Source organism: Anastrepha obliqua, chromosome 2 (genome assembly GCF_027943255.1).
Source record: "Anastrepha obliqua isolate idAnaObli1 chromosome 2, idAnaObli1_1.0, whole genome shotgun sequence".
NCBI lineage: Eukaryota > Metazoa > Arthropoda > Insecta > Diptera > Tephritidae > Anastrepha > Anastrepha obliqua.
Genome location: NC_072893.1, coordinates 113088170 through 113104227, shown reverse-complemented (window position 1 = coordinate 113104227; position 16058 = coordinate 113088170). Strand labels below are relative to the sequence as shown.

The 16058-nt window shown below is 37.0% G+C and overlaps 1 protein-coding gene across 2 annotated transcripts in view; it reads left to right on the top strand.

Annotated features, from left to right (window-relative positions):
• LOC129239491 (leucine-rich repeat-containing protein 15) overlaps window positions 1–13222 on the top strand; it is a 29594-nt gene extending 16372 nt beyond the window's left edge. For both annotated transcript variants that reach the window (XM_054875004.1, XM_054875005.1), the window contains exon 7: window positions 12673–13222. In XM_054875004.1, the coding sequence (XP_054730979.1) occupies window positions 12673–13119 (447 nt within the window). In that variant the 3' untranslated portion in view covers window positions 13120–13222. The remainder of the gene's footprint in view (window positions 1–12672) is intronic.
• Window positions 13223–16058: the final 2836 nt, after the last annotated feature.

Genomic DNA, 16058 nt, shown 5'->3' with positions numbered 1-16058 from the left:
TAGTTAGTAAATTAATTCTGTCGATGGTGTCCTTGTTAATTACTTTCTGTCGTTCGTTGTTATCTAATAAACCTTTAATTTTTTTGACAACCACAGTGTGATCTTCGTGATCAGGGGTGCCAGCTATCCATTTCCACGCTGTTCCAAGGATGTCAATTGAACGTTTCTTCCTTGGAGTAATCCTTTTTAGAGCATCTCTAAGCTGCTTTATGTCATATAAAAGAAAAGGCAATACGGTGCTGTTTCCCAGTATTTTTTCTTGAATTTCAAGTTCTATGTCGTCAATAGTCCTTTTGTACTCGGTCAACTCTAAAACATGAATAAGCTTAAAGTTTCCGTTTTGTAGTCGCGCTTGTTCGAGGTGAATTGAAATTAGTTGTGAATGTGAGTAGTCCAATATTTGAACTTCCGAATTGCAGATATTAAGAATTGCAAGAAGTATTACAAAAACGTTCGTCATTTCCTGTAGAGGAAGGAATGGTAAAACCTATTTAATATTTTCCTTATGAATTATTCTGTCACGGAATTGTATTTTGACTTTGTTGCCTAAATCTTCTTTGACTTTTTGTTTCCTGTAACGTGGCAGTAGTTTATTCCTTTGTCCTATGATTTTTTCGTAAATAACATCTCCTGGCTGGTAAGTTTTTATATTGCTTGGACTATTTTTTAAAATCATTTGGTCTTGTGCTTTTTTCAAAATTTCAACTAAATTGTGTGGGGTCTTATTAAAGAAAATGTCTACGGGTTTATTTTGTGTAACTGAGTGAATTGTATGATTGTAGAGTGTAACTGCTCTGTAGAATGTTTCAACATTGTCTATTAGATGGATTTCTTCTTTTAGACATCTAGCTATTTCTGTTAAGGTTGAGTGGGCTCTTTCAATTTGGCCATTTGTGTTACTATGTCGTGGAGTACAATAATATAATTCAATCCGTAATCTTTGCATTAGTGATTTAAATTGGGCACTCAAAAATCCTGGCTCGTTATCAAGTGTTATTTTCTTGGCATTCGGAAAACTTTGTAACACATCTAAAACCTTTTCTCCTAAATTTGTTTTTTCTTCTATATTTTTAATGACCATGAATTTTGAATAGGAATCTATGCAGGTTATAAATTTTAGGTTTTCCGCGAAAAAAATATCTATGTTTAAGTACTCCCCCTCCTTCTTTGGAATTGGCGCCTCTCCAATTGGAACTCTCTGTGGGTGACGATTATATTTGTTCTTATTACAAATATCGCATTGTTTAATGTATTCTTTAAAGTAGTTTAGCATCTTTGGCCAATAATATTGTTTGTAAATTTGTTTATGATTTTCTTTGGAATTTCGATGAGCTCGACAATGGGTATATTGTACTATGTCCTGTCGATCGTCCTCATTTGTTATGTCCAAAGGAAATATTCTGGTGTAAACAAATTTATTTGAGAAAACTCCTTTAACAGTTTCTCTGAAATCGTAAAGATCTTCTGGCGTACAGTGCAAGGCGGTAACCAGGTTTGGTTGAACAAATTCTAAAAGTATTGTTTTTAGGTTTTCTCTGGTGTCGAATTCAATGATATGTCTTGTCCTTCCAAATGTCACTATCATTTCATGAATTGTAAAATTGGATTTGCTCAAAAGTATTTGTTGCTTGAATTCATTTAAAGGTTTGGATGTTTCAGGGATATTAGAAACATCACTGGATTCAGTGGAATGTTGGGTACTGCGTATTGAGTCTTCATCGGAAATGTTGTTTAGGCACAGGCGCGAAAAAGCATCAGCAACAACATTGCTTGCGCCTGGTTTGTAAACCATTTTTGGTGAAAATTCTTCAATAAATGAGCGCCATCGTTTAATTTTCGCATTTGGATTTTTTGTGGAGATTGCACCTGTTAATGGTTGGTGATCTGTATGAATTTCAAGATTAGTTGTACCGTAAAGGTAGTTAGTTAACGTCCTTAGAGCCCAGACTATCGCAAAAAGTTCCCTTTCGTTTGTTGCGTACTTTCGTTCTGTTTCATTTAATGTTTTTGATATAAATGTTATTGGCTTACCCTCTTGACTGAGAACAGCTCCTATTGCGGCTGCCGAGGCATCAGTCGTTAATGTGAATTTCTTATTAAAGTCAGGTTGGGTCAGTTCTACCTGTTCGGACAATAAACTTTTTAATTTATTAAAGGCAAGGATACCTTCTTCGTCAAGACGTATTTCAATTTTTTTGGACATATATTGCGATACTTTGCCATTATCGCCTGCCAAATATTTCGTCAACGGTTTGGCTATATTTGCGTAGTTTTTAATAAATTTGCGATAATATCCTACAACTCCTAGAAAACTCCTTAGTTGTCTTAAAGTTTGAGGTAAGGGATAATTCTGTATTGCTTCTATTTTTTTTGGGTCGGTTTTAATTACCTTATGACCTACAACGTAACCTAGAAAGTCGATTTCTTTGGCATAAAATTTTGATTTTTCTAAAGAAATTTTCATGTTAGCTTCTTTGAGCGTATTAATTATAATTTCAAGATGGTTGAAATGATCTTCCAAAGTTCCTGAGTATACGATGATGTCATCAATGTAGACATGACATATCTTTCCTATATAGTCACGTAATATATTATCCATGGCTCTTTGGAAAATACTCGGCGCATTTTTAAGTCCGAATGGCATCCTGAGAAATTCGTATTTCCCGTTATTGACGGAAAATGCTGTCTTTTCAATATCTTTCTCACTCATGAGAATCTGATGGAATCCAGATTCGAGGTCAATTGTTGAGAAGTATTTGGCTGTGCCAAGGTTTGATAAAATAACGTTACAGTCCGGAATAGGGTATTTATCGGGTATTGTTTGTTCATTTAATTTTTTATAATCAATGACCATACGTAATTTTTGCGAGCCATCGTCATTAGTTCCCTTTTTTGGAACTACCCATATGGGTGAATTAAAAGGGCTTTTACTAGGACGAATTATCTCGTCCTGCAATAACTTTTTGATCTCATTGTTAATAAAACTATTTGCAGAAAGCGGGTAGGGATACTGCTTGCTCCATATTGGCGCTTCAGCAATTGTGCGAATTTCCGCTTTAATGTCCGTCCTAAACGGTAAGTTTAAATTTATATTTGAATGTAGTTCTTCTACATTCTTAACTACATTTGTTTTTAATAATTTCAAGGTTTCTTCACTTTCACTGGTAAAATTAATTTGTTCATTTTCCATATTACTCAAAAAGTTTTCGCTATTTTCATTTTCATGCTTCAAATTCTCTGATTCAAAGTCTACAAATTTTTCAACGTGTTTTCCACACGTCAGAGTACCTTCCTTAAAATTCAACTTTACATCTGCTTTCCTCATAAAATTATACCCTAAGAGTATGTCTGCATCAAGATTCGGAACTTCATAAAATCTTTCTTTTATCCCAAAGATAGATGCTTCATAATAAAAGTTAATGATGGTGAAACCGTTGATGGTTTTTACCCTCTTCTTAATAACTAACTTCTTTCTGTTTGTAAGGACTCCAGGGCTACAATAGCAGCTAGTAGCGCCACTATCGATTAGAATCCTACATTTTCTTCCTGATGAGGCTGTCATCCAAATGTAGGGCAGCTCGATCCTTCTTCTAAAAAAACGTCTTCATTCAGATTATTTATTCTTTGGGCTTTAACCTGAGGTTGATAGCTTAATTGTTTACTACCTGGAAATTGGCGTTTTATGCCTTGTTGAAAATTGTTAAAATTTGGCCTATTGTTGCTTGTAAATGGTTGTCGATAGTTTCCGTTCGAGAATGTTTGATGGTGTGCGAATGGCCGGAAATTACTTCGGAATCCATTATTTTGGGGAGGTTTCTGAATTATGTTGGCAGAACTTCCTAATTCCATTAGCTCAGGTTTTGCTTCAATGTGTAACGGTTGGTTATTTCGTATTCTTGGGAAATTATTTTGGGGAGATCTTAAGTGATTTTGATTTCTATTCAAATTATTTCTGTTGAATTGGAACGCGAAATTTGCTCTTACATTATTTGCATCTAACTCCTGTGCCTTAGCTAGTGCGTTCGGCAAATCGCTTGGGGATAGTGAAAAAATAATATTTGCAAGTGGTGGATTCAGTCCAGTAATAAAAACTCTAAGCGCATATTGCCTGTTCTTTTTATTCAGCTCATTTGTGAGCTCTGACCGTGACCCGTGAGTCATAATTGTTTTATTAATAAGTGAAGTCAGTTTTTTATTGACTTCATTGTAATAATCGATTATGGAAAGCGACCCCTGCCTCATTACACTTAATTCCTGTTCTATTATATGCAATGGTCTTTTGTCCGCATAGGCAAAGTCCAATCTGCTGAGGATAGCGTCAAAGTTAAGGACTGTCCCATGGTTAGTCAGCATGTCATTAGCGTCTGCTATAATCTTATTCCTCAAGATTGTTAATGCGGCGTAATATTTCCGACTTCCTTTATTATATAATAGCATACTGCTGTTAGCAGCTTCGCGCCAACTGACATAGGAATTTTTTCCATCAAATATAGGTAGTGATTTAATCACATCTAACGTCTCGTCACATCTAATCGAATCGTCAATTGATTGTGTTTGATATTCGCAAACAGTGTTTATGCTGGTCAACTTCTCTAGTTCCCTAGTTAGCTCGTCTATCTTATTTTGCAAGGGACCTAACTGGCTTTCTATTAGCCTACCTATGACTTCATGAGTAGCCATTCTTCCTTTGATTAAAAGTTAAACTTCGTCTGGTGGCAAATCTAATTTTTCTTCTAATAAATAGTGAGCTTACTTAAATAGTCTTATACTTATTTTCTCCAGGCTCCTGCGATGTTCGTCCCGTCTATTTCACTCGTTGCTAGTGTCTTGGCCACACTAGGTCATCTATTTTCTCCAGGCTCCTGCGATGTCTATTTCACTCGTTGCTAGTGTCTTGGCCACACTAGGTCATCCTTCTATGGCTTTTCAGTTGGCTTTCACTGACACACAGTGCAATTTTTTGTTAATTTCTGTTTCTGTGTTGTTTTTTGTTTTGAAATTTGTTTTTGTTGATTTGATTTTTTGTATTTGGAATTACTTCCCTTAATAGTTTGCACCAGTTTTTTGTTTTTTTTGGTTTGCCAAAAATCGTTCACAGTTTTACAGTTTCCCAATGCCGAAAACTAATTCACATATTCTATTGATGATTCCCTGTTTTCGATTGGCCTTTCAAGCGTAAATATCTGGGTTGCAAGATTTGAAGGACTTTTTAAACTCCACTTCAAACAAATTACACAAATAATATTGAATATGTTAAAATCCGTTTTGGCGTGGCGCGATAAGTTGGCACACACACACACACTTTGAATCTTTCACTTTTAATTTTTCTTAAGTCGCGCTGAGATTTATTATTCTCAGCCAAAGTAATATTATTTTTTATATTTTTTTATTATTTTTTCTCCACTATTAGGATACTTATTCCTTTTTTTTGGCGTCTCTACCGAATCCTTACTTTTTGTTTTCAGGATATTACACGGTAGGGATCCCGGTTGAGCCCCCAGTTATTTCGTTTATTAATTTGTTTCTTAAAAAAAACACATTATTAATTTAGTGCGTCTGCCGGTTACAACGGTCCGTCTAGCACTGCCCTTCATCTGTTATCAAAAATCATAATTATAGCATAAGGTCACGTTGCATTCAAGAAAGGAATGCAGTCACGTTGTGGGAACGAAAATTTGGCTGGTTGCTACGTTAGCAAAAATTCGTGGGAGCGCAAATGATATCTGATATCTTAACTTGTATCTTAAAATCGGGTGCTGAATTCAACATTTCTTGAAGCGATATTTGTGACTACGTCTTTCAAGTTTGATATCTGCATTATTGCTATGCTAGAAAAAATGTTTTAAAGATGCTATCAATGCATAGTTTTATAAGTCAAATTTATTAATCTGAGTAATTTGTTATTAGGAAAGCCAACTAGTGATGTCAAAGGAATTAGTTTGAAGTTGTGAAAATTTACTTATGGTAAGTAGGGCCAATGCAAAAATTAGAACAGCTTTTTCTCATGCGAATAACTTGTATACTTATAGGAGGAGTTTTCTCATATAAATTTTATATTTTTTCTAGATATTTTTGGTTTAAAAAATGAGAAAATTTCATTTTCTTATATCGCGTGTTTTTTAAGAGCTTCAGAGCGTAAAATGATAATGCAAATCAGAAATATTTTTGGAAAGATTTTTTTTTATTATTATCTGGTAGATAATTTATTTTCTGAATATGATACCCGGTATATGTCTGCCGCGACTACGAGTTATATGGCCTATTCGATCAGTCCAATTTCGAACTACTTTTTCCAATAAATCTGGCCGTATTGCATCAATGGTGGCTTGAATATTTCAATAAATCGATTGTTAAGCCAGCTGGATGACAGCTGCGTCGTTTTGTTGGAACTAAATTTGTCGATGTTTAGCTGATTAAGTTTTGGAAATAAAAAATTCGGTCAACATGGTTCTAAAGCACTCGCCATTCACCGTAACGGCAGCTCCTTTGAGCTTAACGAACAGATTTATTTTTTTAACTAATATTCCGCAATTTGGCAGCGTTTTTCTGGCTCACTGAACAGAAATGTCATTCTCAGCTGTCAAATCACAATTCTCGATATCGATGGTTAAAAAAAACACCCTATATATTTCTTTCAATATAATTCCAAAATTTTCATATTTTGGTAAAAAAAACTATATTATGTTTTTAGGCTTTGTCAATATCTTGAAAACTTTTACTTTCAATGAAAAATTAAGTAGAAACGAAAGATAGAAAATTATATTTCCTTTCATTTGATGTATCTAAATAGTAAAAAAAGTATATTAAATGTTTTTATGACCTACCTTCTTTTCTTTAATCCAAAATCTTTATTTGGCGATATATTCAAAATTATCATACATGACAGGAAAAAAGAATTGTTCGGCACGCAGCGACAGATTTTGCATAGAAACAGGATGGTCTGGTTCTTGATTAAAAAAATCATTAAATATTTGTAACTCTGTATTCTATAAAAAAAAGTTTGTTGAAATGCAAATATCAATTGAAGACCACGAATTTTGATTGCAAAGATCTCTCTGTCTTATCGAAAATTCTTATATATCTGTCTTGACTTGAATTGTTATTTCGGAATTTGACAAATACACTCAACAGAGGTCAATTCTTTTCCAAACGAATTAAGCAAACTGATTTGTTGGTGCCAGTTTGAAAATGAAATATTACATGATTTTGTTAAAATACGAACGATAGAAGGCGCAGATATGAGGCAACATACAATCATAACAATGACTAGTTTGCGTGAGTTGAAGTGGGAAAAGTGCGTAACTTTGCCGTAACGCAACTTTAGATGCAAGGATGATTACCAGGCTTCGCCAATCTGCTATGGCGAATAAGAAAATTGTGTAAGCAACTTCGGCTGCACATTGGGTATTCGGAAGCAGAATTCTGCACGAAAATTTCTCTCGTTTTCACGCACTCGTCCATCAGGCGTTGTTCAGATAGCAACAAAGCAACATGAGTGGAGGCTATGTTAATATTTTTCATATATTTGTTATTGTCCACACCCTCTCAATTTTTTTCACCATGGGCTGCCACGTCAGCGGATACTTGGCAGCAGAATTCTGTCTGCTCATTTCACATGAACAATCAGTTGTTGTTCAGACCGTCTGTGTTGATTTTTTCCGTTACATATTACCAACACAATCTCAATTTTTACATAAACCAACAGGTTAGGTTAGCCAATCAGCATTCTTTCAAGCCGCTGAGCGGCGGTTAACGGCCTCATCTTCGCCACACCTTCTCAACTCTTTTTGTCATGATTTACATGAAGTGTGTGAGAGAACCAAGAAGAGAGTGTTAAGACAGCGAAGATTGGCAAAAAAAAAAAAAACATTATAATTAGGTTCGATTAATGTAAACAAAGAACAATTTAGAAAATCATTGAAAAATAAAATAAATTGCTTGTAAGAAATAGAAAAAAATTACTTGTAAACAAAGAATTTTAGATAAACATTTCGAATTACGCCAGCTCAAAAGTTTGCTTTGAAAATTGTACTAAAAATCCAGTAATAGCGAGCTGAATGTGCAACCCATGATGAAAGATGAAAAGAACAATGAGATGGCGCCTATCGTGGTCCCGTTACTTTGCTCTCAGCGAATTTGACAACTAGTTACGTGATTTTAGCTCCAGTATGGCCAGATTACCATTTTCGTAACTTGATTTAGAATTTTTTTTTTGTTATTTAGTCTCAGAGTTTTAGTTGTTTCTTCATAACATTTTTCTAGCCTATTCGAATTAAAATGTTATGTTTATAATTTTGTAAAATATACATTTTTTAATAATTAGTTAAATAATTCACTCAGTTTTATTTAGCTTTACTTTTTTTATCATCTGGTGGCATTGCCCCCGATTGCAGGTGTTGTTGGTGTTCTTCTGCTTTCATCACTCAAATCTCTCTCTCACTACTGCAGTGTTGCCTAGCTTTGTATAGGGGTTTTCAGTAAGAGCGATTCAACTTTTGAACTTTTTTGAATAAAACACAAACGGTTTGACTTTTTTAACTAATTTTTTTTTATTATCGAGTTTGAACATATACATTTAAGTATGAAATTCGATTTCTTTTGCATGACCACCGCGTGCACGTTTTACGAAGTCCAATCGTTGAACCCAATTTTCGACCACTCTTTTGCATAAATCGGCCGAAATTCCAGCAATTTCGCGTTCAATATTAGCTCTGAGCTCACAAATCGTCGCCGGCTTCTTACTGTAGACCAATGACTTCACATAACCCCAAAACGGGACGGCTTGTTAAATGGACCGTAAAATGGCCGTAATGCTCTTAAAGTAGCAGCAACAGAACGATTATTTTTATAAAAAATTTGCACGATTTGCAATCGTTGCTCAAGTGTGTAGCGTTCCATGATGAAATGTATACTAATGAAGTTTACAAATGACAAGCGAAAAATAAAAAATATTGCGTCGTTCGCCCTCCCTATCGGAAAAAAGTTGAAGCGCACCTATTGAAAAACCCTATATATAAAAACGCACTAAAATTCCCATTCAAAGAAAATAACACAACAAATTTTTATTGAATCATTTAAAGAACTTTGTATGCGTGACAAATTGTCTTTAGAATGTGCGTTTTTTTTTTTAAATAAATGTGTTATGCTTATGTAAAATTTAATTTATGATTTTTTTTTGTTAAGCGAGACTATTTTGTTAAGGGAACGACTTATTTGCTAAATTTGAGGTTATGTAACTAGATAAGGTGCTCTTTTTGTAAAAATGTCAGTATGGTTTCTTTAGTATTTTCTGGTATTTTGTGGCTTATTTTTACAATGAATACATCTCTTGATGCCCTATGTCCCACTAAGGATTGATGGCCGGAAGACACGATTACACCTCTATGGTTTTAATCCGCATTCAGTAAATTCAAACGGGTAATGGGTAAAAAGGTTTTCAATCTTAAGAAGAGTTGAGAGAGGGACATTTAATATTCTTGCATAATCTTAAAAGGAGCAACAAATTACATTCACATTTTCAATATATAATTATAAGAACCCACTACTTTTCATTGCAAGTTTCGGTAGCTTTAAATTAAAAGAAAAAAAGAAACAAAACACGAAACTTCAAAATTTTCGCATTTTCGGTATAAAAAAGCACTAAATTTATTGCGAAGAGCAAATGGTTGGCAATACTGCACAACTTGGAAAAACGTGACGTCACGTACTCTCTAATGGGCGCAATCTTCTTTCTATCATTCTTGTGTGCAACCTTCAATATCTAAAACCACGTCAGCTCAACAGCTGATTCTGCAAAGTTCACTGAGCGCCGAGTAGTGGTGAGTAGAATGCGTCAACTCAGTCTGTATTATCTCAGTCGTTAGATTAGCACAGCACTTGAAGGCAAGCGATTATACACTTAATTTCCATTGCTCGGCTTGTGTTTGCGACTATTTGCTTCCAATATAGGGTAGATTTTTTAGGAAAAACTATCTTGAAAGACAAGGTGTCGTATGCTAGATTAGCAAACAGGGTTACTGCATCTGGATATTGAACGCCCCGCATATGATTGTTGAGAGTCAAACTCATGCAGAGAATGTGACGGTTTGATGTGGAATTCGAGTCACACAGTTCTTGGAAAATGCTGCTGGAAATGCTATTCGGCCAACAGTGGGAGCTATAGAATCATCATTGCTGATTTTTGTGGGCTCAAATTGAAAACTATGGGCTTCGATGGTATTTGGTAATTTCGGGATAACGCATTTTACCTCAGTGGCTATCAAACAATTTATGTTTCGCAAGCTAAGCTTCGTAACTACATTATTAGGTATTCCCGCTACCTTAGTGAAATCAATTGGTTGCTTCAGATTTGCTCTCGACTTTGAGGGAAACTCAAGGTATGAGAGCAAGTTTCCTTGCAAGCAGTCTAGAAACAATTCAGGATTTGAAGATGAACATTGACTCAATATAATGGGCTGTGAAGCTGTTCGAAATCTCTCCAGTAATTTATTTATTTAATCACTTCATACTCTAAATCCATGATTCATCCCCTGCCACGATGTCATAGACGTGTTTCGAAGCCCCGCGATCGTATTTTTTGAGCATTTCCTTGGACCAATCGACACGAACCTTTTTTTGAGCGATTGACAAATTGTGTGGGATCCAACGCGAACAAATTTTTCTGACAGTCAAATGTTTATGCAATATTGAATGTATGCTGGTCCCACCAATGCCTAAGATTGTCTCAATGCAATATCAGTTCGCGCACAGCATCAATGGTTTTCGGAACAACAACTGATTTTCGACGACCTTCACGAAATTTGTCTTGGAGTGAACTACGACTACGATTGAATTCACCATACCATCGATAAACACTGGTCCTTGATGGAGCTTCATCGCCAAAAAATGAATTAAGTTCATCCATGCAATGTTGCTGAGTTAATCTACGTCGAAAGTTGTAAAAAATAATCGCACGAAAATGTTCACGATTTAATTCCATTTTTGGGCCGAGATGAATCTTTTAAGTTACTGTAAACAACAAAAAAGCGCTGGTATTTCAAAACGTTCTGAGTACGTAAAAGCCAAAAAATATCAAACTTTGCGATACAGCTGTCAGTTGCCACATTGCAACACCAGGGTTGCCAAATCCCGACATATAAAAGACACCCCTCGTATTAGATTTCGCAAGCTTCGCTGAGGAATATTCAAATTAATTATCTCGAGTAGCGATGCCGAGTTAGGGTAGGTCCTTAGTGGTACCTATTGGTTCTTATTGGTACCAGGTGGGTCTTGATCTTTACGTTTCCTCGTAGTAGGCTTCTTCCTGCGTCTTTTGCGAATCTAAGTAAGCTCTGAAGCTCTAACCTCGACAGACATTCTAACCTCTCATATTGTAGAGCTGCTAAATATTACATTCGGGTTCTAGCTAATGCAGAGCAAGAACATAGAAGGTGTTCAAGAGTCGCCCTTTCTTCTAGTTTATTGCAAAATCTGCAGCTATCATTGTTTGCAATTCCCATCTTGTATGCGTGTGCCGCTAACAAATTGTGGTCTGTCAGTATACCTTCGATAGTTCCGCTTTCCTTCCTAGACAGGGCTAGTACGAATCTGGCGTATTTGCCTGCCTTCTGTGTCCACATGATTTTCGCGGTTTTACAAGTGGCTAGATTATTCCACCTCCTGTCTATCCGTGTTTTCATATCCACAGCGATGTCGTACGTATGTCGTTTTCTTGTTCGAATTGTATGTAGACAGCGCTTTTGGCAATCTCATCTACAATTTCGTTTCCTGCAATGCTCTTATGTCCCAATGCATGTGTAACCATCTGCCTGCGGCTAGTCTCTCTATGACTTGCCTGGTCCTAAGAACATTTTTAGATGAAATTTCATATGAGTTTATTGCTTTTATTGCCGCTTGACTGTCAACGTATATATTTATATTGGAGTTGCTCGATGTCCAAGTGCTATTTCTGCAGCCTTTCCTACCGCAAAGACTTCTGCTTGAAAAATACTGCAATGATCAGGGAGCTTAATTGGCCGCCTGATGCCCAGCTCTGCGCAATAAATCCCTGCACCTACTCCGTCCATCACTTTCGAGCCGTCAGTAAATATATTAAGCGTATTGGGGCTAGGTTTCATACCTCTTTATCACCCCCTTCTTATATTGTTGTTCAAAAGCTCGTCACCCAATTGTATTTCGGAGTCATAGAGTCCGTATTGGTCCGATGACTCATACCTATTGAGCTATGTTTGAATATTTTACAGGTAAATTCACCCGTTGCCTTAAGTCTTGCAGCAGATCTAGCTGCTAGACCTTCTGCCGCAATGTCAATCGGTGATAAGTTGACTATTCAAGTACTGCCGTAGGAGTAGTTACAAATTGCCCCTGTCGTGCAGAGTGCACCAAGACGTTGAATACTTTCCATAGGTGTTTTGTGTGTCGTTTTTCGTTGGGCAGTCGATCGCTCTAATTATCAAATCGATAAAGAAAGTAAGGGAGAGATGAGTGATTCTAAAATCTGCTGTTTTTAGATTAATAAGCAAGCACCGACTTTTATAGGATCGAATAGGATCAGTGAAATCCAAGGAATTATTTAAAAAAAAAACTGATTTATAAAATAAACTTGTATTTGGGCCACTCGTAACATTAGTGTAAAGCCTGATTAACCCATAAATTACTTTCAAACTCCCATAGCTTTACATACACAACAACAATTTAAGCACTTTGGAGCGTGGAATGCTGGAACGCTGGGACAAGATAACTGATTTGGACTTGCGCTACAACTACTGGACATGTGACTGCAGCAATCATTGGCTCATCGAAGTACTAATGATTCAAATAAACAACACTCAACCAATTTGGACGCAAGATGTCAACTGCTATCAACCAAATGCTTATAGAAGTGTTCCCCTTTTGCAACTTAGTTTGCCCGAAGCTCGCCTACAATGCAGCATCGAAACGACAAGCACCAGCAATCTGTTTTTGGTGGGCCTGCTTGTCGGTATGCTGATGTGCATACCAATCATACTCGGATCAATCACAGTCTGGCGTCGCGGTTGCTTTGGCTTAAATCGCGACAGATTAGCAGCTAACAGATCACTTTATAATCGCGCAAATTTCAGTGATGAATTGCATATCTAATCTAAAGTTCATTTCCGTTAAGAAATCTAGTATACCATAACGCTTAGTTTCATAAATAAATTGTTTATATAAATAAAATTTATGTACCCTATATATATTTGTATATTTGTATGTTGTACGACTTTCAATAAAGACCATACAGGGTAATGGCCTATTCGCGAGCTGGTATGGGACCATTATTAGTTACCATTTGTGCTGTCTTCCTTCTAAAGGATGATCAGATTGGAAATACTTTTTCACTTTTTTCAGGATTCATTGACATTTCATCAATGAACAACAACGTTTGCAAATCGTACACGAATCGTATTAAGAAAATCGATGTTCTACGAAAAGTGTTCATAGCACTTTATGATGTTCAGCGATGATGCTCATTTTTGACCATATTTGAGCTGAAGAGAAGCCCGAGGCCATTCAAGAACAGCCATTATGTCCATTAAAAAAACTCTTTGGTACGGCTTATGGGCCGGAAGAATCATATCATCTAGGTCCATATGGTTCAATATGGGCTATAAGAAATTGGTTATCATTGTTGTGTAGCGCTCGCTGTTGACGGTGATCGCCTCACCAACGTCGTTTTCAAACAAGTACGGACCATTGACGCCGCCGGCGCAAAATCCACATCAAACGGTAACTTTTTGAGGATGCATTATCACCTGGTGAACCTCGTGTGCATTGGTGTCGTCCCATATACGGCAATTTTGTTTGTTAACACAGCCATTCATCCAAAAATGCGCCTCATCACTAAAGATGATTTTTCGCCCTCTTCCAAACGATTCGAAGCCCAGTCAGCGAACAAACGGCGTTGTCTATAGTCATCAACTTTGAGATCCTGGGTCCCGACGCAAAATTCGCCAAGTTGAAGTCTGCGAAAGGCCAAGTTCTTGTGCACGGCGAGGAATAGACTGCCTCGGGTTCGGCTGTACACTTTCATGGACCGCGGCAATGTTCTCGGCTGATCTTGCGTTCCTTGAACGTACGGGTGTTGGCTGATTGTTTACTGACCCGGTCGTCTCAAATTTGGCCACCAAACGTTGAAGAGTCGACTTTGAAGGGCCACCACGTCTACCGAAAAATGGGCGCAATGCGCGCAACGTTTGCGTTAATGAACACTCATTTTGATAATAAAGTTTTATCATTTAAACGTGCTGTTCAATCGTGTAACTTGCCATGATGATTTGGCATAAACAACTGAATAATAAACAAAAGATTTGACAGATGTCACCAAAACAAAATGGCTGCCACAGGGCGCCAAAATCGACCAGCGCCAATTGAAAAACCCTTTACTTTAAATACACTAAATACTACTTAAACCAGCTTCGATTTGAGGCATTGGAGGCCAACATTACTAAATTGATTCACGAGATGCCGACCGAAAATTAGTGTTTACGGATGAAAAGGAATTATCTTTAAAAAATAAATGTCATGAATGTTTCTACACAAAAATAATAAATATTGCTTAATCAATTTGAATTTTCGTTGTTTTATTGTGATTTAGAACCAGATACCTCTAAATTTATCACCCCTTATATTGGGTAATGCCTGTAATAGACAGCATCGCCTTTTTAATTTTCCATAGAGAGCACTATTTTTTTCCCCTAAACTTCTTATACACGAGGGTCGTTCGATGAGTGCCTAGAAAGGGATAGAGAGGGTTGGCATTCGGATCATTTTTTTCGAAGGTTAAGACTCTCCGTCCAATCCAGGATGCCAGAGCTACACATTCGCAGATTGCTCTACTTGTACGAACAAGGCACGGACGTCTGGTTCTAAGCCAGTCCTCCATCTTAGAATCGATTGATATTGTATTAGGATGCCAAACGGAGGTTTTATCCGTGAATATCTATGTAACTTGCACTACTTTCGCTAAATATATTGGGTTGGGCAATAAGTTCGTAGTGTTTTTACCGAAGACTTTTATTGAAACAAAAAACAATAATTCGGTCAATAAGTTAAACCGCTTCCCACCTCAGGACCAATTTGTTGATGCCGTTTCGCCAAAAATCGCTTGGTCTGGTGTCAAAGAATTTATTGGATTGACAGGGAGCCGAAAAGATGGTAATCGGTCGGTGCAAGATCCGGAGAATACGGCGGTTGCCGACGGACCTCCTATTCGAGCTCTTGGACTGCGACTTATACAACATGGGGCCTGTCGTTGTCGTGAAGGAGTATGGTTCGACCATGTCGATCTGGTCTTTTCAGTCGAATAGTCTCATTCACGCGGTGTAGCTGGGCAATGTAGAGCTCTTTCTTGGCATTCTTTTCGAGCATTTTCCAGTGCACCACGCTCTCCCACCAAGCACATATCACGATCTTCTTTGAATGAAAGTCCGGCTTGACTCTCGACTTTGGCGTATCTCCTGGACCTTTCCACTCCTTTCTTTGCTTCATATTGATATATAGATACCATTTTTCATCTCTTATGACGATTCGGTACAAAAAGCGCTGTTTATCACCACGTGTTGCTCGATGGCCGAGATGATGAGAGGTAATTTGAAGGCTTTTTCTTTGTTTTTTTTTTTTCGTTGAGCTCGTGAGTCACCTAAGCCTCCAATGTTTCAGTAAATACTCATTGAATAAAAGTGATTGCGTATCGTTTTATGATCGTAGTCTATTTTGCACGCCAACTCACTACTGGTTTGGCGACCGTTCCCCTTCAAAAACTTATTTGAAACGTTCTTTACCGAATTCAGAAGACCTTTCACTGCGGGATGTGCCATCGACATCAAAGCCGCCTTTTTAAACTTTGCAAATCATTTTCGTGCTGTAGAAACGCCTATGACACCTTCTCCATACACGAAAATGTTGATTTTCCTGATAGAATTAAATTGAATGATATCCGGTATATGTCCGCCGCGGCTATGGTCCATTCAATCAGTCCAGTCATATATTGTTTATCAGGAAAAATGCGTTGCAAACGATGGTCAATGGCTTCAATTCAA